The following is a 21,072-nucleotide window of genomic DNA, read 5'->3' as shown; positions in this document are numbered from 1 at the left end:
GCCCCTCCCACACTCCAGGGCCCAGGGCTCCCTCCTTCGCCTCCTCAGGCCACGCCCCTCTCCCACACAGGATGGTCCAGCAGTTTGCAGTGGACTTCGAGAAGCGCATTGAAGGTTCTGGAGACCAGATCGACACTTATGAACTGTCAGGTGGAGCACGCATTAACCGGATCTTCCATGAACGCTTTCCCTTTGAGCTGGTTAAGGTAGGGCACTGCGGTCCCAGGCAGGAGGGTGGGCCCTATCTACCTCCTGTGGCAGGGCTGGCCCTGACCAGTCTTCTGTCTGTCCACCACAGATGGAGTTTGATGAGAAGGAACTCCGAAGGGAGATCAGCTATGCCATCAAGAACATTCATGGCATCAGGCATGTACTGGGAACCAGAGTGGGGTCTGCACCCGGTTAGGCAAGGGGCACCGGGCTTGAAGGAGACTCCTTCACGAGGGACCTGAGGGTCCTGACCTTCAATCCTTTAGCTCCAACCTTCTGGCTCCCAGCTCAACAGGCGCCAGCTAAGGGAGGTGGCCGGGAAGCCTGGGATACCCACAGCCTACAACCCCCTGGCCTCCTTGGCTGTCCCTGGGAGTATGGCCTGGAAGCACAGGGCACAGTGGCCAGGGAAGCACTCTATGGAGTGTGACAACTCTGCCTAGTATCACCTAGGTAGCTGAAGAAAGGGTAGGATCACTGGGTAGGGCCTGGGGCATAGCACCCAGATATTGTTCTAAATCCTTTTGTGAGGTGGTTTCCAGTGTGCTCGATGTTCCCAGTCTCCCATAGCCCAACCTCACCCATTCTACCCACATCCCTCCTAAGATAGACCCTTAGACACCCCTCAGGGATGCAGATCCTGCATGGCCCCGTGCCCACGTGGCACCTCTGTGAACAAGACAGAAGCACCCTGCGCTCCTGCCTGCTCCGTGCTGTGTCTGGGCATGAAATCTGGCCAACACAGGCTCTTAAGGAGGCCTCAGTTTAGTAATTTCCAAATAGTTTGGAGCGATAGACCCTTTCACAGAAACACTTAAGATGAAGCAAAGGGGCCTCCGAAGAGACAGAGCTGTCTGGGCCAGGGATCATTGATGGACGTCTCTCCTTAGGACTCCCCCCCCACTAGATGGGAACACTGAGGCTGGAGGGGGGGTAGCGGGAAGACTTCTCCCCCAGGCACAGCTAAGGGGCTGGAGAGGGACCCTGGCCTGGCACTCCTGGCAAGTGCCAGCCTGTGACACTGTGCCCTTCTCCTGCTCCGGGCGTTCAGAACGGGGCTGTTTACCCCAGACATGGCCTTTGAAACCATTGTGAAAAAGCAGGTGAAGAAGATTCGAGAACCGTGTCTCAAGTGTGTGGACATGGTTATCTCAGAACTAATCAGCACGGTTAGACAGTGCACCAAGAAGGTAACAGGCAGCCCTTGGTCAGCCCCCATCAGCCTCACCTTTGTCCCTCCTTGCACTGCTCAGCCAGGCGCTCCTCCCCACATCTCCACTGCCTCCTCGGTAGCATGCACAGGCCTCAGAGGGGTGGGAAGGCAAAGTGGTCACGATGGACCTGCACAGGGGAAGCCTCTGAGGGAGCTCACCCACACCCTGATCCCCGGCCTGGACAATCAAACAGTTGGACACTAAGAGATCTCCCTTGGCCTAGAAACAATGGTGTTTGAGGGAACCCTGGTCTCCGCCTTGCACAAGGAAGTGGGGTGACCTTCCGGAGCCCTAGAGGGCCTTGGGGAAGCCTCGGCCTGGGGACATGTGAGGGACAGGACCTTCTTGGGTGCTTTTCGGGACCTGGGCAGCCAGAACAGTGCAGAGGGCCCAGGACTGGCAGGTGCCGTGCTTCCCTGTTGTCTTTCATCTTTCCATCCTTCCACTCTTCTTTGGGGACTGTCACTCAGGCACTTCATCCCTTCCTTCCACATTCAGGGACAGGTAGCCAGCCTCACAGAATTGCCCAGGAAGGCAGGGTGGAGTTCATTCCCCACAGCAGGGAACTGAGCTCAGGACACCGAGTAATCTACCCAGCATCTATCTCCTAAGAGCTGTTACTGGAAGCCGAGGCTGCGGACTCCAAGTCCAGTGCTCATCGATTCCACCGCAGGCCCCCTTCCCCCCACTGCTGCTTCGGCCTCTCTCAGTCACCACCCCTCCTCGCTTTCTGTTGTCTTTCCAAGTTCTCACACACCTGTTAGGAGCAAGAGGGATGCCCCTTGAGGAGGGAGAAGGAACAGGGGTAGGCAAGGAGGGCCATGCTGCTGCACGGAAGCTCCAGGAGGCTTGTCTGCAATACACTGTGCAAGCATAGAGAGCATCGCCTGGGCAGTAACACGCAGCACAGCCTAGCGGAGCTAGTGATGGGGCTGGGCTTTTGAGTCAGGCTGAAGCAAAAAGGGGCACGCAAAAGCCTAGATCTGGACAGGATGTGTGGCTTGGTCCTAGTCTGGGTCGTGCCCTTAGGAGGACCCAAGGGCATAGACAAAAGTGGTCCCCGAGAAGAGAGGCAGGCCCGGTGCTGCTGAGTGTGATTTCTAGGGGGCATCCCTGCGGCACATCTGAACTGGGGAAGGCTCTCTCAGAACAGGGGTTTGGTCCCAGACATCTCTGGCCATAACCCCAGAGCCCTAAGGGAGGGGGTGCTTGGCAGCACCTGGCAGGTGCCGCCCTGGGAGGGGTGGGGCTGGGTCCCACGCTCATGTTGTCTTCTGTTCTCTCTCTTTGTTGGTGTCTCTCTCTTTCCCCCATGCCTGTGCCATCCTCACCCACCCTCGAGCCCGGCCACTTGGCTTTCACTCCCTTCCTCTTTCCCTGTGCCCTCCCTGGCTTCTCCTCCTCCTCCTACTCGGGTGCAGGACGGGCCTCTTCACACCTGACCTCGCTTTTGAAGCCACAGTGAAAAAGCAGGTGCAGAAGCTTAAAGAGCCCAGTATCAAGTGTGTGGACATGGTAGTCAGTGAACTCACGTCCACCATCAGAAAGTGTAGCGAAAAGGTATGGCGGCCGCCTGGGAGGGGCTGGGCCCGGCCGTCACCCCTTCCTGGTGGCTATGGCTTCCCAGGGGCATAACCATCTGCCTAGCAGATGAGATGGCCTCTTGGCTCCCCACTGGGACCCAGGCACACATTCAGGCCAGGCAATCCCTGGCCTGAGACTTCCTGCCATTTTATAACTGAACCACTTTCACTCAGGATCCTATCAGACCCTTGTCCCTGCCAGAAGGGCACCCCATCCCACGTTTCTCCTTTCCATGGGTAAGGATGATTGCACAGTGACAACCATAGTAATGACAGGTGATGGTGGCTGCTTCTTGAACAGCTACTCTGTGCTTCAGGGGGCTGAGAGCTGGCCCTTACTGTCTGACTTAGTTCTCTCAACAACTCCAAGAAGAGGATAGCATCATTATTCTTGTTTACAGATGACCATATTGGTCTCAGGAAAAGCAGAGGGGTCAGGGCCTCTGGGGATAGAAGAGCCATTCCAGGACCTCGAAAGCCAATCTGCCCTAAAGCGTGCTCAGTGACAGCAGTCCGTATGAGTCAGACACAGGAGCCTCTTTTGAGTTGTCTGTAACCTTTTCAATGCCTTTTTGTTTGTTTGTTTGTTTTTGAGTTCCAGGAGTCTATCCTGGAACTCATTCTGTAGACCAGGCTGGCCTCAGACTCACAGAGATCCACCTGTCTCTGCCTCCCAAGTGCTGGGATTGGAGGCGTGAGCCACCAATGCCCGGCTTCAATGCCCTTTTCTTATCTGTCCACTTTTGACTATCTTGGAGGTATTTAGGCAGGTTGTCCAAAATAGTGCTTGCTTTCAGCTCCCATTGGCGGTGGGAGCTTTACCAGAATTCCCATGCTGTCCCTGCCCCCAGCAGTGAGCTGAACCAGGCTCAAGAGTGAGTTGAACCTTTTGTGGATCTGAAAGGTTCCTTGAACTGAAGAGTATGTGTGGAACACACATCTGCCTTAACTACGGGTTTCTAGTAAGCATTACCCAATTCTTTTCTCTGGGCCCTGTGCTGTGGAGTCGCTGTGTGTCCAGGCCATGTCTCTCGGGCTCAATCCATGGCGGAAAGGTTGCAGCTCTGTGTACCCGCAATCCTACTGATAGCACTTATTGTTTTTTGGGGGGGTTGTTGTTGTTTTGTTCTCTTCTCTCCTCCCCTCCTTTCTGTCCTTCCCTTTCCCCCATTTTGCCCTCTCCCCTCTCTGTGAGATGTAGCCTCACTCTCTGGTCCTGGCTGACCTAGACTCCATGGCAATCCTCCTGTCTCAGCCTCCTGAGCTCTAGGAATAAAGGCACGAGTCACCATATCCACCTTTAAAAGTCCATATTTATCCACATCCACCTTAAAAACTCCCATATGAATAGGCTGGCCAGAGGGCTCAGTGGGCAGAGTACTCACTGCGCATGTGTGCCATACACACATTATCAATAGTTAGATAACCAATTTCAAAAACTCCTCTTTCTGAAGCATATTTGGCTTGTTTACTTTAAACGTGCTGATACTGGACCCATAGATTGCTTTTCTCATTACACACTCTGGGTGGAATTGTTACATAGCCTATATAAACATTTTTTTTTTTTTTTCTGAGACAGGATTTCTTTGTGTATCCCTGGCTGTCCTGGAACTCACTCTGTAGACCAGGCCTACCTCCTGGCTCTATAAAAACATTTTTAATGGTGACACAGGCGGCCATTAAATGAATTTGCCTAACCATTTTCCCATTGTTGAACATTTAATCTCTATTTTTAAATATAATAAAGAAACAGGGGTTGTGGAGTTGGTTCAGTTGGTAAAGTGTTTGCCATACATGCAGGAAGGCCTGGGTTCAGATCCCCAGGGCCCACGTGGAAAGTCATATGCAGCAATAGGCCTGTGGTTCTGGGGCTGGAAAGGAGACTGGCAGATACCCGAGCCTCCCAGCCCACAAGCCAAATTGTAGCTCCAGGTTTAGTTAGAGATTCCGTTTCCAGTATAGGCACCCAGCCTTGACCTCTGCTGTCACAAGAACATGCACAGGTACAGGGGCATGTGTACAAAGAAATAGCCTGGCAGTGATCGCCGTATGCTTCTTTCTCTTGGATGGTCTCCTTAGGATTAGATTGCTAGAAGACAGATAGCTAGATACAAATGCTCCAAAGCTGTAGGATGCTTTGCTGAGCTGCATCCCTAAGGGGAGTGGTAATTGTAAATGATAAAACTTTGAAAGCAATCCATATGCCCATCCAGAGGCAATCAATCGTAAAGTTACACAGTTACAGTGGAAAACAGCAAGAGTTGAAAGGGCGGGTGGGTGTGGCTGTCCATGCCTGCAATCCCAGCACTCTGGAGTAGAGGCAGGAGGATCATGAGGTCAAGGTCATCCTCTGCTTCATAGGAAGAAGCCAGCCTGGGCGGCACGAGACCTTGTCTCAGAAGAAAAGAGGCAAGGCAGGCTGTGTGCTTCTGTCCACATGTCCCCCTGGTGTGAAGGGAGTGTGGAAACGTTGCAGAAAAGCATGTATGTAGCATTTTGAGGGGAAATTAGAAAGCATTGAACACTAAAACTCCGGTCATATTTACCCAAGGCTAACCACTGTTTTGAAAGAGAGAACGGGACGTGGAACGGTTTCTAGTTCACATTAAGACTTTTGTGGTTATTGAGCCAGTTCCTGTGATCAGGGAGCTTGCTTCGAAGAGAGCATTGAGCTTAGGGGAGAGCCATACTTTTGCCATTTAACTTCAGCAGTCCCTCCCCTCCCCTCCCTTCCCTTCTGTCCCCTCCCCTCCCTTTCCCTTCCCTCCCTTCCCTTCCCTCCCCTCCCCTCCCTTTCCTTTCCTTTCCTTTCTTTCTTCTTTATTTTTGTTGTTTGTTTGTTTGTTTGTTTGTTTTGAGACAGTTTCTGTGTGTGTTGTCAGGCTGGCTTCGAATTCACGGAGATCCACATGCCTCTGCCTCTCAGGTGCTGGAATTAAAGGCGTGCACCACCACCGCCACCCAGCTTTGTGGGTTTTTTGTTTTAATGCCTGTGTTTTCTAAGCAACCCCTGACAGAAGTTTGGTGTTTCTCCTAGCCCGGCTGGGGTTAGATTTTTTTTTTTTTCATCTCTGGACACAGCTGGGAGTTTAATGTTAGGCATAGGATAAGAAGGGAAGCCCACCATGCTTGACGCTTGAAGGAGAGCTTGGCGGTCAGCAGGCAGGGCTGGGCTTTAAACCAAGGCTTCATGGCTTCAGGAGCTTCATCCCTGACCCCCAAACCAATGGGATCCAGGCTGGCTACTGAAACTGGTTAAAAATCCTGGCAGAGTTCTGAGACAGCCAGAATGGAAAAAGATGTTGGAAGGAACAGAACTTCTTGAGGGGGCTGAGGCCACCCGCCCTGACTGTGCAGGACATGTGGAAAACTTGAGAAATGTAGATACAGGCGCTTAGCAGGGAGTTGGCCATCCTTTTGGCAAATTCCTCCACCCTTCCCAGTCCCACCCCACCCCTGCCATGGGAAGCTGCCTCGATCCAACCACCTCAAAGGCCTGGTGACATTAGGATTGTGCCTCAACCCTAAATCTCTGCCCGGGCTCAGAGGCTACATACAAAGAGCCACACAGGGCAGCAGGCCCCTCCAGCCAGCATTTCTAAGTTCCAGGTCTCAGGCTGATCCTCCCCCAAGTTCTCAGCCCCTTGTGCTCGGCTGCCAGAACTTACCCTTGGCACAGCCAAGGGAAGGTTGGACTCGGACTTCTCCCAAGTCAGCCTTTCCTGGGTTGGTATCCTGAGCTCCTCTCTCTTCCCTCGTCCTCCTGTCCACCCTGACCATCCCTCTTGGCCTTCATATTGCCCTCAGAATCAGGCACAGAGGGCATGGATGTCTTCCAACAGGATCTGCCTAAGTAAGCATCTTGACTAAGCGCAGGGTGGAAAGTGGGACGAGGAACTGTCCAAGCTTCCTGTGGGGAAAGATGGTCTTGATGGGTGGGTTCCACCTTCAGAGCTCGCTGAAAAGCCCTGTCTAAAAGATTTGGTTCCAAGCCGATGGAGAAGGCTCTGTTTGCTTACCTGCAAGGAGGGCAAAGACATTCATCTTCCATTCATTTCCTCATTCCTCCAACATGCTCTCTGTATGCACAGGTGGTGCCCAGCCCTGCCCAGCCCTGGGGAACAATTACTACCTGGATGGATGAAAGAGGCTGAAGTAGCACAGGAAGGCCCCCGACTCAGCTCTTAGTCCTCAATCTGGGCAGGCTTTCAGGAAGAGGTGGCATCTAAGAGAAGTTAGAACAGAATAAGTCACCTTGGCTTTGTTCAGCACCTGTCTGGGCTGAGGGCAGGGTTCCCAGGAGTTCAGGGGCATCCTTGGCAGAGTACAGCAGGCCTTACTGCTTAGTCTCAGACCAGGCAGATGTAGCTTAAGATGATGGTAGCAGACAGAGACATGCTAAGGGGGACAGGACTGGGTTGGTGATACCAAGTGGTCCCAGGGCCCAGCCAGGCCCCCACGGGGTACTGCTCATGCTGCTGACACTGTCTCTGCATGTCCCCTGTGTCCTTGCATGTCTGTGCTGGGGAGCTTCTGCATGTCCTCTGGTGTGACTGCTGTTTTCCTCCTGCAACCCTTCCCTCCCCAGTTCTGATAGGGACCACTGCCTGTCCCCAGCCTGACTCAGGAGGCTGACTGCCACCATGGACCTCCTCTCCCCAGTCTCTCCTGGATCGGTCTCTGGAGGCTGCTCCTTGCCTGATTCCTCACCTGGATGTCACTCAAAGCCTCTAGGAAGGCAAGGGGTCACCCAGAGGGTCTGTGAAAGCCTTGGAAACTAAGAATGGCACAAAGGCTTCCATCTTCCAAGTCGATCTTCAAGATGGCCACTGTCAAGGTGGAGGCCACCATAGCCAGCTCTTTCTGTAGTCCTCCCCATGGAGACTGCCCCTTGCCCACTGAAATTGCCTAGGTGGGCCAGTAAAGATGTCCTGGAACCAGGAAGACCCTTAAATTGCCTTTAGAATCCACACTTGGGGGTGAAAGGAATGGCCATGGCTTGGTGCCATCAGCCTCCTGGGGCTCCTGGGCTCTCTTCTTGGCCTGGCTGGCATTCCCATGCATATCTCCCACCCCACACCCCTGGGTCCCTGTACTCAGGTGGGGTTTGGGTGTCTGATGCCCAGGCCCTGTGTGTACGTGGCTTTCTCTCCTCCTGCCCTTCTCCAGCTCCAGCAATACCCACGTCTTCGGGAGGAGATGGAGCGTATTGTGACCACTCACATCCGGGAGCGTGAGGGCCGCACCAAGGAGCAGGTGAGTCTACAGTCTCCGTCTGCTTTTCTGATCCTTTCTGTCTGTTTTCTTATGGGATGATAGTTAATGCAAAGTGGATTGCTTTAGCCATTTTTGAAGGGCACGGCTCAGTGATTTTGAGTACCTTAACATCGTGGTAGCATCACCACCATCCACAGAAGGCTTTGAATCTTTGAAAACTTGACTTTGTGCTTGTAATAAACAGTCCCCTTCCAGCCTGACAGACACCTTTCTTTCTGTCTCTATGAATTTATCTGTGTTCCCATGGTAAGTAAAATCATACAGTATTCCGATCCTTTGGTATCTGGCTGTTTCACATAGTCTAATGCCTTCAAGGTTTATCCAAAATACTGTAGCATCTACCAGAATATTCCCTTTTAAATACTTGAATAGTATTCTGTGGACTATACAGAATCCTTTCCTAGCTTAGGCTGCTTTGAATTCACTACACAGCAGAGAATAAACATGAACTTCTGCCTCCCCCAGTACTCAGATTATAGGAATAAGTCACCATGTCCAAGATTCAAGATTGAAGCCAGGACTTCTTCCATGCTAGGAAAGGATTCTGTCACAAGAGCCACACCCCCAGCTTCACCTTTATCTCTAGGAATCATATTTTTGCTGACTGTCATGCCTTTTTATTCCTCTCTCTCTCTCTCTCTCTCTCTCTCTCTCTCTCTCTCTCTCTCTTCTTGACAATAATTGCACTTAATATCCTGACTGTCTTTGACATGCTGGACAAGTGACTCACTTCATCTTACTGTTTTCACCAGTCCTTTGAGGGCAGAAATGCTTGCTTTGCAGAATATGGGCCTCAGGAAGGACAGGCTCCAGGCTCACAGGAAGGAGCAGACTCGGGGCTAGAAATGGTGTCACTTGCCTGGAATCCTAGCTTTCAGGAGGTGGAAGCAGGAAGATTGGGCATTCAAAGCCATCTTCTGCTACATAGGAGTTTGAAGCCAGAATAAGCTACATAAGACCCTGTCTCACAATATACAAAACAGAAAGACTCAAGAATAAATTCCTTCACACCTCAGGATCTGCAGTGTGTGTGTGTGTGTGTGTGTGTGTGTGTGTGTGTGTGTGTGTGTGTGTTCCCCATCACAGCCTAGAATTTGTCTATGCTTTTGAACATCAAGAGTCTTTTTGTTTTTGTTTTTGTTTTTGTTTTCATTTTTTTCTGAAACAGGGCTTCTCTGTGTAGCCCTTTCTGTCCTGGAACTTGCTCTGTAGAAAATGCTGGCCTTGAACTCACAGAGATCCACCTGCCTCTGCTTCCCAAGTGCTGGGACTAAAGGTGTGCACCGCTAATGTCTTTTATTCTCAGGTTACCCTAATCTATTTCATTTTCTAGTGGCCATTAGTTTGTTCCCAGTCTTCTTCCATTGCAAATTATACCACAGCCAAGAATGTTGACACAGGCCTTCTTTTGCCCTTGCTACTGGGAAGACTGAGATATGAGGAACAGGAGGTCAAGTTTAACCTAGGCAGAAAACATCAGTAATCTTATCTCAGAGAAGAAGAAGAGGAAGAGGAGGATAAAGGAGGAGGAGAGGAGAAGGAAGAAGAAAATTAAAAAGAACAAGCAAAAGGGGAAAACTTTACATGCTTTAGACATTCTGGCATTTGCATCTTTGATTATTTGATGAGTTTATCTGAGATATAATTGTAGGAAGGTGTGTGTCCATTTTAATGTTAAGAATTACCAAATTGTCCTCCACAAAGTGACACTAATTAGTATCAGTGGGAGCTCTTGCCTCATTTATGTAGGTACTGTATTTCATCCTCACCTTGCAATTCTGGGGCTGGAGAGATGGCTCAGAAGTGAAGAGCACTAAATGCTCTTATAGGGGACTGGGGTTCAGTTCCCAGCACCCACATGGCTGCTCACAACCACCTGTAACTCTATTCAAGGGGCTCTGATGCCCTCTTCTGGCCACTGTGGGCACTGCATGCACATTGTGCATATGCACAAATGCAGGCAAAACTTCCCTACACACAACATAAATAATAATAAATCTTTACAAAGTAAAAACAGAAAAGAAGTACAGTTCCATCTTCCTATGCATGTGCCTATCCTGACCCTCTATCAGTTCTTATTATGTGTTAGGGTTAAGGATCTTATTGTGTTAACTAAGAGGTCATTACGAACAAGGGTGAGCAAATTTTGCAGATTTTTGTTTTGTTTTTTTGGGACAGGGTCTCTGTGTAGCCCTGGCTGTCCTGGAATTTGCTCTGTTGACCAGGCTGGCCTCAAACTTATAGATCTGCCTGCCTCTGCCTCCTGAGTTCTGGGATTAAAGGTGTGCACCACCACCACCCAGCTTTTTTGAAGATTTTAAAAAGGTTTTGTTAGGATATATTAATTACATATGATAATGGGTTTCAGTTTTTCCATATTCTTATCAGCTGTTAGCATGTCTTCTATGAAATACCATCCGTGTTCTTTGACCTCTGCATCTTTTGTCTTTCAGGTATTGACTGTAGGGCCTTTTCACTTATTACGGGGTGCTAACCTTCTAAATGTGCTGAAAGTGTCTCTCTCCTAGCTTATCAGGCATTCTTAAACTTTGTGGCATCTTTTCTATGTGCTCACCGACTTGTGGATCCTTGAAGGTCATGCTTCTCATCGATATTGAGCTGGCTTACATGAACACCAATCACGAAGACTTCATAGGCTTTGCCAAGTGAGTGCTCCTAGGGCTGTGGGGCGGCGGCCCCTTGTGTGTGGTGCCTGTACATATATGTGTGCACATGTGCATGTAGATTCCAGTGTGTCAGCTTAACCCTCTAAGTCCTGTGCCCCATGAGCTGGGCCTCTTGAGAGTTTTGTACTCCTCCCTCTCCCTCACTAGTGCTCAGCAGAGGAGCAACCAGATGAACAAGAAGAAGACTTCAGGGAACCAGGTGAGTGGCCCCAGTGCTCCAGTTTGAGGGATGGAGGGTGCCGGATGAACTTGGAGCTCTGAGGAAACCTCCCTCTCAAGGGGAAGGGTCCCCTGGGGCCAGAGAGCCTGTCTGTCATCTGCCAGCCACAAGCTTCCCACTCTGCCTCAGTAATCCTCTCTCCTCTCTCCCCAATGCTTCTCGTGGTTGCTATGGTTACCTCTTTGCAGGATGAGATTCTGGTGAGTACCAGGACTGGGGGTCTTGACTTGTGCAGTGAGGGGAGGTGGAGTCTCATTGGCGATGGGGATCTGCACGGGGGCAGAGGGCACCCTTCGGCTTGAGCACGTTGTACATACCAGCACATGAATTCCACGCCTGCTCGCAGGACAGAGAAGGCCCAGCCATGCACATATCCCATCCACCCATCTATAAGTGTGCACAAGTCAAGCAGCTGCTCCAGGCACAGATAGATTACATAGATGGGTGGGCCCGGTGCTAGGTAGGTGCACTTTAAATGTCTGTGGGATGAATGTTTGGGTGACTGGATACGAGACAGGCACAGTTTAAAGAAGCTGACAAGGCCCTCCAATGCAGAGTTAGGAGATGATGAGAACATCACAAGCCCAGTTCCTCCTCATCTGGCTCCCTGCTTCCTGCTCCAAATGTCTCAGTCGCCCTTGCTGGACCTCAGTTGTACACATGAGTACTGGAATCCTCTGGAATTCTCAGCAGTTCCCACATAGTTTCCAAAGGCTATGATTGGTTAAATATCTGTTTCCCACCCAGGTTTGGATCTTGGTTTTCTCTGGCCCCAGATCCCAGGTCCCATCAAACAGTGGGTGCCAGAGAATGAAGATGTAACAGAACCGTATCTCAGAAAGGCTCAGCTCAAACAGTGCTTATGGTGCCTGGACAGGAGCCCAGAATCCTCCCTCGCCCCTTGGAGACCCAGACCTATAGATAGGACCCCGGTTGTGCCTCTGAGAGAATCTCTAGCTTGGGGACTCTAGACCTAGGAGAGCTAGGTGAGCAGAGGAGTGGCTGAGGAGGACAAAGGCTGTAAGTAGGCCAGAAGCAGAGTAGCAAGATCTGCTGGCCAGATCCTGGGGCAGGAATGGACTCATTTCCAAAAGCAAGGCACTGAGGAGATCCCACCAGTAAGGTGGGAGAGGGTTGGCAGGGTGCCTGGCTCCTGCAGTCCTGATAACTGACCAAAGCAGTGGTGGTGTCCCTTAGCTCAGATATTGATAGCCTGTGTGATTTAAATTTTCAGTGAGGTTCTTGAAGCCTAAGGGGGTTAGGAAAGCCTCAAGCAAGTTGTGCCACAGGCCTTTACCACCAGCCCCAGGCCTCCATGAGTCTCTCTGGATGCTCAGAGAAGCATCCAGTGAGGTCAGGACCTCAGTCAGAATTACTGCCAGGGCCTGGGCCCGATCCCACCCTCGATGGTGATGTCTGAGGATAGACTGCTTGCTGCCATGAAAGTGGCCCTTGTTGGTTATCATGAACTTTTCTTAGGAAGTTCTTGCCTAGACAATGTGTGTCTCTGCCTCTTCCTGCTGCCTTGAGGACTCTTAGAACTGTCACAGCTTATTGGTCATTTATTCATAGCACCAAAGCATTTTCCATCAGTTCCTGACTGCCCGGAGCTATGCAAGGTGATAAGAGATACAAGAAAATTCATGCATTAGCCAGGAAGTTTGCATAAGTGGATAATATCCTCTTCCTCCTTTCTCCACAGAGGGAGGGAAAGGAGGAAGGGGAGAGAGAGAGAGAGAGAGAGAGAGATTAACATTGCAGTTCCTGTTACAGAAGCAAACAGGAGACTGATCAGAGGTCATTACTGTGCTCATGATTGATGTTGGGGGCAGGGAGGGCCACTCACCATGTAAATCTGAGCTGATACCAAAGGGCCAGTAGGTATATGTCAGCCAAAAAAAGGGAGGGGAAGCAAGTGCAGGGAGCACAGTGTTCTCAAGGTCAGAAACTATGTCGGAGTAGACCCTCAAATGACACTTGGAGTTGCCTTACCCAAATAGATGGCAAACTCTGCTTGCACACTCTTAGCAATGGGGAGCTTACCCTCTATCCAAGCGGGCCAGCCTTGGCTCACACATACATCCCGGGCTGTTAGGAGGCTCCTCTCTAGCTCTAGCTGACCCTTGCTTTCCTGTCTTCTCCTCTATCCACTTGTGGTTCAAGCCAGGGCAGGTCTGGCCCCCACCCTCTCTGACCAGTCAGGCCTCAGAGAATTGAGGAGGAGGCTTTTGAATGCCTCCTCACTAGTCCCATCCTCCTTGGGGAAGCCTGACCCCTGCCCACTGACCTCCTGCCCAACCCCCTGCTCCAGGTTATTCGAAAGGGGTGGCTGACCATCAACAACATCGGTATCATGAAAGGAGGCTCCAAGGAGTACTGGTTTGTGCTGACTGCAGAGAACCTGTCCTGGTACAAGGATGATGAGGTGAGTCAAAGGCCATTGGTTGTCAAGGGCCAGGCTCAGAGCTGGCAGTGGGCTAGACCACACCCCAGGTGCCTGAAAAGATTTGTATGAGAGGGCGGGGTAGTATGTTCAGCCAGGGAAGTACCCTCTCACCCAGGCTGGAAGGAGACAGGAGACGGTGACAGGCGTGGATGGCCCTGGAGAGGGTGCTGGGTGCTGCTGCCTGACACAGCAGCCCAGTGGCCTTCTTGTTTTCTCACTCTGGGGCGTGCCGTCTCCTCTGTGGCCCCTACAGGACCATGACACATACATGTCCAGCTGCCAGGCACTCAGTTAACCCCTGCATTCAAGTACCCTCAGCTTCTGCCAACCAAAGCAAGCTGCTTAGGACACCTCCAGGGCAAAGGGGCCAGTAGCAATGATGGCCTGCAGAGCTACCCCGCAGAATAGCCTCCTGCTTCCAAGGGCACCCGGAGGCCCCCACCACTCCCCTCCAGTTTCTGGTCTCCTTTAAGAATGAGTCTATTTGGCTTTCACATCTGGATTCCAGAGGTGACCATTGAGAATGGGGGCGGTGACAGGGGGTGTTTTGGTAATGAACTCCAGCTGGCTGAGGAGTGGGGGGAAGGGACCCTCTTCCTTCTGAGGGGCCCGCCATAAGACAGGCTTCTCTCAGTGGGGCATTAGCATTTTAGAGTGGTGGCCTGTGATTTAGGCCACCACTCTCCCTTCTTGATCACTGTTACCCTCCAAGCCTGCCTTAGGATGGGCCCCACCTCCCCACCTTGGGCGGGGTCCTCTGTCATTACTGGCGGGGGCGCCAAACCATCTGGACCTCATTACCACAACCCTGGCCTCTCCCCAGCCCAGGGGCCCCTGGAAGGGATGGAGTACGAGGTAGTGTGGGGCCGGGAGGTGGCTTCCTACCCTGTCACCCTGGCAGGCCCCCTAGATATTCCCCATGGGTCTCATGTTCCCATATCTAAGACCCTTTATACAGAGTTAGGGGGATGGTGACCCCATATCTGGCTACCCGGGTGAGCCCAACTGAAAGGGGCTTCTATATACCCAGGGTGATTTTTTTTTTTTTTTGAGTTTTGTGTATAGATTTGAGTTTAGTTGTATGAGAAATCTGCCTGAGTAGTGTGTGTGTGTGTGTGTGTGTGTGTGTGTGTGTGTGTATCTTGTGGGTATTGTGGGGGGTGTTGTGAGTGTGTTAGGGGTATAAACACCTAGGTGTGAATTTGCTTGTGACTTCATTGTCTGTGCTTGTGTGTCCATGTGTGTGTGGGGTAGGGTGGGAGAGAGAGTGTGAAGGGGGGATATTTGAGAATATGTGTATGTGTCTGGGAAGTGAGGCTGGGGGAAGGGAGCTTCCCATTGTGAGGCTGTGTGTCTGAGTGTGAGTGCATGCACTTGAGTGTATCCGGGCATGGATGTGCACTTTAAAGCTGGGGTGCACAGATGTATGCCTCGAAGCAAGAGTGCTAAAGTGCATTGTCGGGATGAGTGCATTTTTGCACTAGGATAGCTGGAGTTTGGGCATGGGCAGAGGTTTGGTCCCCTCTACCCAGACGCATGTCCTCTGGTCTTTGGGTTGGGGAAGCATCTTGTCAGACAGGCAGTCACCCACATCACCAGCTCCGACGACCCCCCCTCCATCTTCTCCGTCTTTCTCCGCTGCCCTCCCCCATCACCACGACCTCCCATCTGTCCCGTAGCAGGACGGCAGTCCCATAGCTCTGCGCTCCTCCCAGTCCACCCTGTGCCCCATAGCTCCCTGTCCCAAGTCCAGGCTCTGGTTCTGGAAGACAGCAGGGTTGGTGCAGCTCTCCAGCGACGGTGCCGAGGGTCTAACCCAGCCCAGCCTAACCAATGTGCAGACTACTGTACAATTTGGGAGTCCTGAACAGGTAGTCTAAACACTGGGTAGACGGAGTGGAGGTATCCTCTGGTCCATCCAGGCAGCAGCATCTGTCCATCCGGTGGGAGTTTTGGTCCCATCCCCTAGAGATACGATGCCCCCAGCCCCAGCTCCAATGTCCCCCCAGCCCCAGCCGGCCAGCCGTGGTCCCTCTCTGCTCCCGACTCCCCTTCTGCCTCCTTTGACGTGGCAGGGGTGAGCGGGAGCTGGGCTGGAAGGAGGGGCCTGGGGAGGGGGCCGGCAGGAAGGGAGGGCTGGGGGAGGAGGCCACTCCTACCTAGTGTCCAACCCTGAGCACAAGGCGGCTGTGGCGGGCCTCCCTAGATGGGTTCCAGATGTTCCCTGGCCGCGTGTGCAACTTCCTCCTCTCCTCCCCCAGCCGCCCTCTGGGGCTCCCGGCCACCCGCCTGGCATAAAGAGGGCTTTATGTGGCTGCATAGGCTAGGCGGGTGTGTGGGGCAGAGGGGTGGAGATGACGCCAGGGTGGGAAAGAAAGGTCCTCCTAAACCCAGCCCCCACCTGAGATCCTAGTCAAAGCTTATGGAGTCCCACACAGACCATCCCTCCAGCACAGGCCCAGTGGTATTGGGTGGGAGGTCCAGTGAGATCCAGGCAGCAGAAGCTTCTCCTCCTTCCTGGTGCCCCATCTGAGGTGTCTCTTCCCAGGATCCCTGAACCCTTCCCCTGGGACACAGAGCCTACAGACACAGCTGCTTCTGTCCACAGATTTATATAACTTCTTCCACAAAACAACACACCAATGTGTCTAGGCCACTGCACAAACCATGGGTAAGACCATGGCTCCATAGTCTTACGTTCCATTCACAATTGCCACACAACCATGTCAACAAACATGGTCATATTAGCACATGGTCCAATGCATACATGCACCTATGTCCTATGGACGCAGGTGTGCACAATGGTGAACTTGCTGGGCCTTGCAACAACCACACAGCCATACACATGGGCTCACAGACATACAGTTTCCAGGCTTGTGCTGTGGGTCTGATTGGTAACACATGGATGGCTGAGAGGGGGAGTGGGCTGAGCCAGCCCTTTGAAGCCTCCAGGGCTGGTATAGTCTCCCGTCCCGTCTCTGTAGTCAGGAAATGAAGTCAGAGGCAGCCAGGCTGGAGGCGAGGGTGCCTCATATGAGCCATCCCAGCCTGGCCTGTCTCTAGAACTCGCTTAGGGTGGGATGAGGGAGACCCTCTTAGTCTCAATGCCTTCGCCAGCCCCTTAAGCTATGATATGTGATATATGATATATATATATACATCTTATCTGGTAGGGTTGGCTTGAAAAGCCACGGGGTGGGTGGGGTGCCCAGGCGGGGTTAGGGCTCCGTGGATTTACTGTATAGTACCACATGTGGTGGCAAGGACTGGAGCAGACTACTTTGAATGTTGACAATCCCAGATGCCCACCCACGTGGAGCACTCTAAGGGATGGGGCACAGCAGTGCCAGACTGACCCCTCGGTCCTACCCCTCCCTACAGGAGAAAGAGAAGAAGTACATGCTGTCTGTGGACAATCTGAAGCTTCGTGATGTGGAGAAGGGCTTCATGTCAAGCAAGCATATTTTTGCCCTCTTCAACACAGAGCAGAGGTGCCTGCTTGCCCCTGGCTGAGCTGCTGAGACCCCAGGCCCTACAAACCCCAAGCTATCCTGCTGTGTAGAAAATGGGGCCTGTCCTCAGACAGTTACTGATTTCTCCTAAGTGCTTGGTCCATGTTTAGGCACCCTCCTCCCCCTTCCCCCTTTCCCTCTCCCCTTCCCTTCCTTGTTCCCTCCCTCCTTTTTTTCCACAGCCATTTACCTAGTGTCTGCTTGGCACAGAATACTGCCAGGAGCTAGAAACAAAAAGTCTAAAGGCCCAGTCTCTCAGATGGACTCAGGACTAGACCTCACTTCCCTAGTTCCAGGCTGGCTCTGATATGGGCTCTTTCCTACTCAGAGATAGGAATCCCAAACAGATGCCATCTGGAAGCCAGGGAGGGTGCTGAAGGGGCCTGAAATCAAGCCATGGCTGCACTGCCTGACTTTGCAGCCTTCCTTTTGTTTTGAGACAGGGTCTCAGTCTCTTTAAGTAGTCCAGGCTGACCTCAAACTGAAGATTGTCCTGCCTCAGTCTCTGAGTACAGGCTTTGTTCCCCACTGCCACCCACAGCCCCTCCCTGTCCCCCAGCTGAGGACCATACTCAGGGCCTTATGCTTGCCAGACAAGTGCTCTACCACTGAGCTAAATCCCCAACCCCTCAAGTAAGGGCTTTAGAGTGTACCACCATGCCTAACTTCAGTCCCTTCTACACACTGGGCTACGTTTCCCCTTGAAGCATCCCAATGACCACAGCAGACAGGAATCATTACTAGCCTACCTACAAAATGAGAACCCTGAGGCTTGAAGACAGGGGGACCTTGCCTAAGGCCAACAAGAAAGCCGGGGATGGATACGCCCCTAAAGCCCACACATGCCCTGGTCCCCTGAGCAGGGTGGGGCTTTTCTTCATCTTCCCTCCCGCCTACCCCATCCTGCAGGAATGTCTACAAGGATTATCGGCAGCTGGAACTGGCCTGTGAGACACAGGAGGAGGTTGACAGCTGGAAGGCTTCCTTCCTGAGGGCTGGCGTGTACCCTGAGCGTGTTGGGGTGAGTGGTGGAGCTAGGGGAGGGAAGGGGCCAGCTGCTTGTCCCTGTGGGTTCCAGGGCACCGGCTTTGAGAAGTTCTTATTTGATGTAAAGAGAAAGCTACCCGCATGGGTTTGGAACAAAGCCCTCTGGTTTCCCCATTTTCCTCCAAGGGATACCAGAGAGCATCTCCTGAACTTTCATCCACTGGTGGCCTTGTCACATCTCCCTCTGTTACTGCAGCAGGTTTGGGTACACTGCAGAAGGCTCACACAATCCCTCCCTTTTTCTCTTTGTCTACTTCAAATGTGGTCCCTGGTGGTGGTGGCGGCTGCAATGCTGCTATGGCTTCTGTTGCTCTGATGTGGGCCTCCAGGACAAAGAGAAAGTAAGTGTGCCCACCCCCTGCAACTTGGAGATGACCTTTTCCAATGTATGGATTGAGAAGTGGGGACAAATTCTAGCCACTAGGGTCAGAGTCAAAGCTGAAGGTGGAGAATCTGGGGTTCTGAGAGGCACAGTGGTGAGCCTAGAGTCCCAGTCGCCCTCAGTGCCTCTGTGTGGCAGCACTCTCGCAAGGGCTGAGTTCTTAGTGATACCAGGAGTCTGATTGCACAAGGCCCTGCCGTTCTGATACCCTGTGTTCCCAATGGCAGGCCAGTGAGACCGAGGAGAATGGCTCTGACAGCTTCATGCACTCCATGGACCCTCAGCTGGAGAGGCAGGTGGAGACCATTCGGAACCTGGTAGACTCGTACATGGCCATTGTCAACAAGACCGTGCGGGATCTCATGCCTAAGACCATCATGCACCTCATGATCAACAATGTATGTTCATAGCAGGGGGCGGTGCAGGGTGGCTGTGTGGGACCAAGCAGTCAGCTGGCTTATCTTTGCTTATTGTATTATTTATATAAATGCACAGGGCAGGGGAACACATGTCATTTGTTTTTGTGTTGGTCATGGGACAATTTGAGGGACTTGGTTCTCTCCTACATGAGGGTCTTGAGGGTTGAACTCAGGTTATCAGGCTTTGCAGCAAGCACCTTTATCCACCAAACTATCCCATAATCCCCAAACCCTTAATTATTTATTTACTTATTTTCAAGACAGGCACTCACTATGTAGCTCTGACTGGCCTTAAACTCACAAAGATCTGCCTGCCTTTGCCTCCCAAGTGCTGGGATTAAAGGCTTGGACCGCTATACCTGGTGCCAAAATCCTTAATTTTAATAGTATTTACTTTAAGCTCATGATATTCAGGCTGACTTCAAACTTGTGGATGACTTTCACCTGGCTCTTTCCATCTCCTGAGTGCTGAGGTGACAGGCATGTCCCACAATAACTGGCTCCAATCTAAAAAATATTAGTTAACGTATGTTGCATACTATTTTCCCATTAAGCTTTTGTAAACCCACTCCAGATGTTACATATCCAGTGGAAATGTCATCTTAACTTGAATTTCAGGGAACTTGCAGTTGAAAAATAGATATGCATACCTAGGTTGACCCAAACATGCATGCTCTTCAGGAGCAGCCAGGAGTATCCACTTTCTGAGATGAAACATAGCTCACAGAGCCACCACAGACTGTGGCCTAGTGAACAAGCAGGGCCCAGGACAGCAGAAGTGGGTTGTGATGCTCTTCCATCTCTGACTCTGTTTCCTAATGTGTAAACCATTGATGATAATAATAGAGCTGAGGACAGCATTGCTCATGAAGTATGGAGCAGTACAGAGCCTGGCACATGGAAGGTGTTCAGTAGATTTTTGGATAAGGAGTCAGTGAAACTGGAATAGGATACAACGGTGTCAACAAGTCACAATACTGCCGCACATTGGGGTAATTTTTTTGTTTGTTTGGTTTTTTTGAGACAGGGTTTCTCTACATAGCCCTGGCTGTCCTGGTACTCACTTTGTACACCAGACTGGCCTTGAACTCACAGAGATCCACCTGCCTCTGTCTCTCAAGTGCTGGGATTAAAGGTGTGCACCGCCACTGCCCAGCACTCCCTGGGAATTTAAAATGGGAATTAAACCTTCACTACACACACACTGACACCTTTCACTCAATCCAAGGACACATTATAATTATATATTTATTGCTTTCTTTCCTAGGGACTCAGGACATCTTAAACTATCTTCTTGCTTATTTTGGTCCTGAGAAAGGCTCATAAACTTAGGCAGTTGTCCTAGTGGCATGCTAGGTTCTGAGTCTCATCCCAGATTCCAGACCGAGGGCAGGTGGCTTCCCTCTCTGGCTAAGTGTTCCCATCTGAGAAAAGGACATTAGATGGTGTCTGAAGAGGCCTACGAGTTTAGACACCAGGTAGAAGTAGGCATCTGAAATGCCAAACCCCAGCTCCCAGTTCTACACCTAGTCCCAGCAGGTCTGGCCAGGGACAGGGTGGCATGTTCATCGGTTCCTTCCTTCTCTGCTCGCTCACAGACCAAGGAGTTTATCTTCTCCGAGCTGCTGGCCAACTTGTACTCTTGCGGGGACCAGAACACACTGATGGAGGAATCGGCCGAACAGGCTCAGCGGCGCGATGAGATGCTGCGCATGTACCACGCACTGAAGGAAGCGCTCAGCATTATCGGCGACATCAACACGACCACCGTCAGCACGCCTATGCCCCCGCCCGTGGACGACTCCTGGCTGCAGGTGCAGAGCGTACCGGCCGGACGCAGGTACCAGGGCTGGCCCCCACGGCCCCAAAGCCCCCCAGCCCGGGGCCCGCGGGAGGAGGGCCGGGACCGGGCAGTGGCGCGCCCGGGTCTCGGGGGCTCCCACCTGGAGCGAGGGGCGGAGCTTAGAAAAGGGAGGGGCTTGTCGCGGGGCGGGGCTTGCCGTGAGCACTGGCTGCAGGACGGGTGGCGCCGCTGGGGGACAAGGCTTCGGCTCGGATGCTGTCCGCGGCCGCGG

The 21,072-nt window shown here is 52.0% G+C and overlaps 1 protein-coding gene across 1 annotated transcript in view; it reads left to right on the top strand.

Annotated features, from left to right (window-relative positions):
* The window catches only part of Dnm1 (dynamin 1), a 40,807-nt gene that overhangs the window by 15,710 nt on the left and 4,025 nt on the right, over positions 1-21,072 (top strand). The window contains exons 8-20 of the mRNA XM_051185177.1: positions 71-206; positions 299-366; positions 2,846-2,984; positions 8,177-8,263; positions 10,880-10,950; positions 11,119-11,170; positions 11,380-11,391; positions 13,503-13,616; positions 17,019-17,128; positions 18,059-18,170; positions 18,526-18,537; positions 18,806-18,976; positions 20,596-20,837. Of these exons, the coding sequence (XP_051041134.1) occupies positions 71-206; positions 299-366; positions 2,846-2,984; positions 8,177-8,263; positions 10,880-10,950; positions 11,119-11,170; positions 11,380-11,391; positions 13,503-13,616; positions 17,019-17,128; positions 18,059-18,170; positions 18,526-18,537; positions 18,806-18,976; positions 20,596-20,837 (1,326 nt within the window). The remainder of the gene's footprint in view (positions 1-70; positions 207-298; positions 367-2,845; positions 2,985-8,176; positions 8,264-10,879; positions 10,951-11,118; positions 11,171-11,379; positions 11,392-13,502; positions 13,617-17,018; positions 17,129-18,058; positions 18,171-18,525; positions 18,538-18,805; positions 18,977-20,595; positions 20,838-21,072) is intronic.

Source organism: Phodopus roborovskii, unplaced genomic scaffold (assembly GCF_943737965.1).
Source record: "Phodopus roborovskii unplaced genomic scaffold, PHOROB, whole genome shotgun sequence".
Classification (NCBI taxonomy): Eukaryota; Metazoa; Chordata; class Mammalia; order Rodentia; family Cricetidae; genus Phodopus; species Phodopus roborovskii.
Note: the sequence above shows the minus strand (reverse complement) of the source record. Positions and strands in the feature narration are given on the sequence as shown.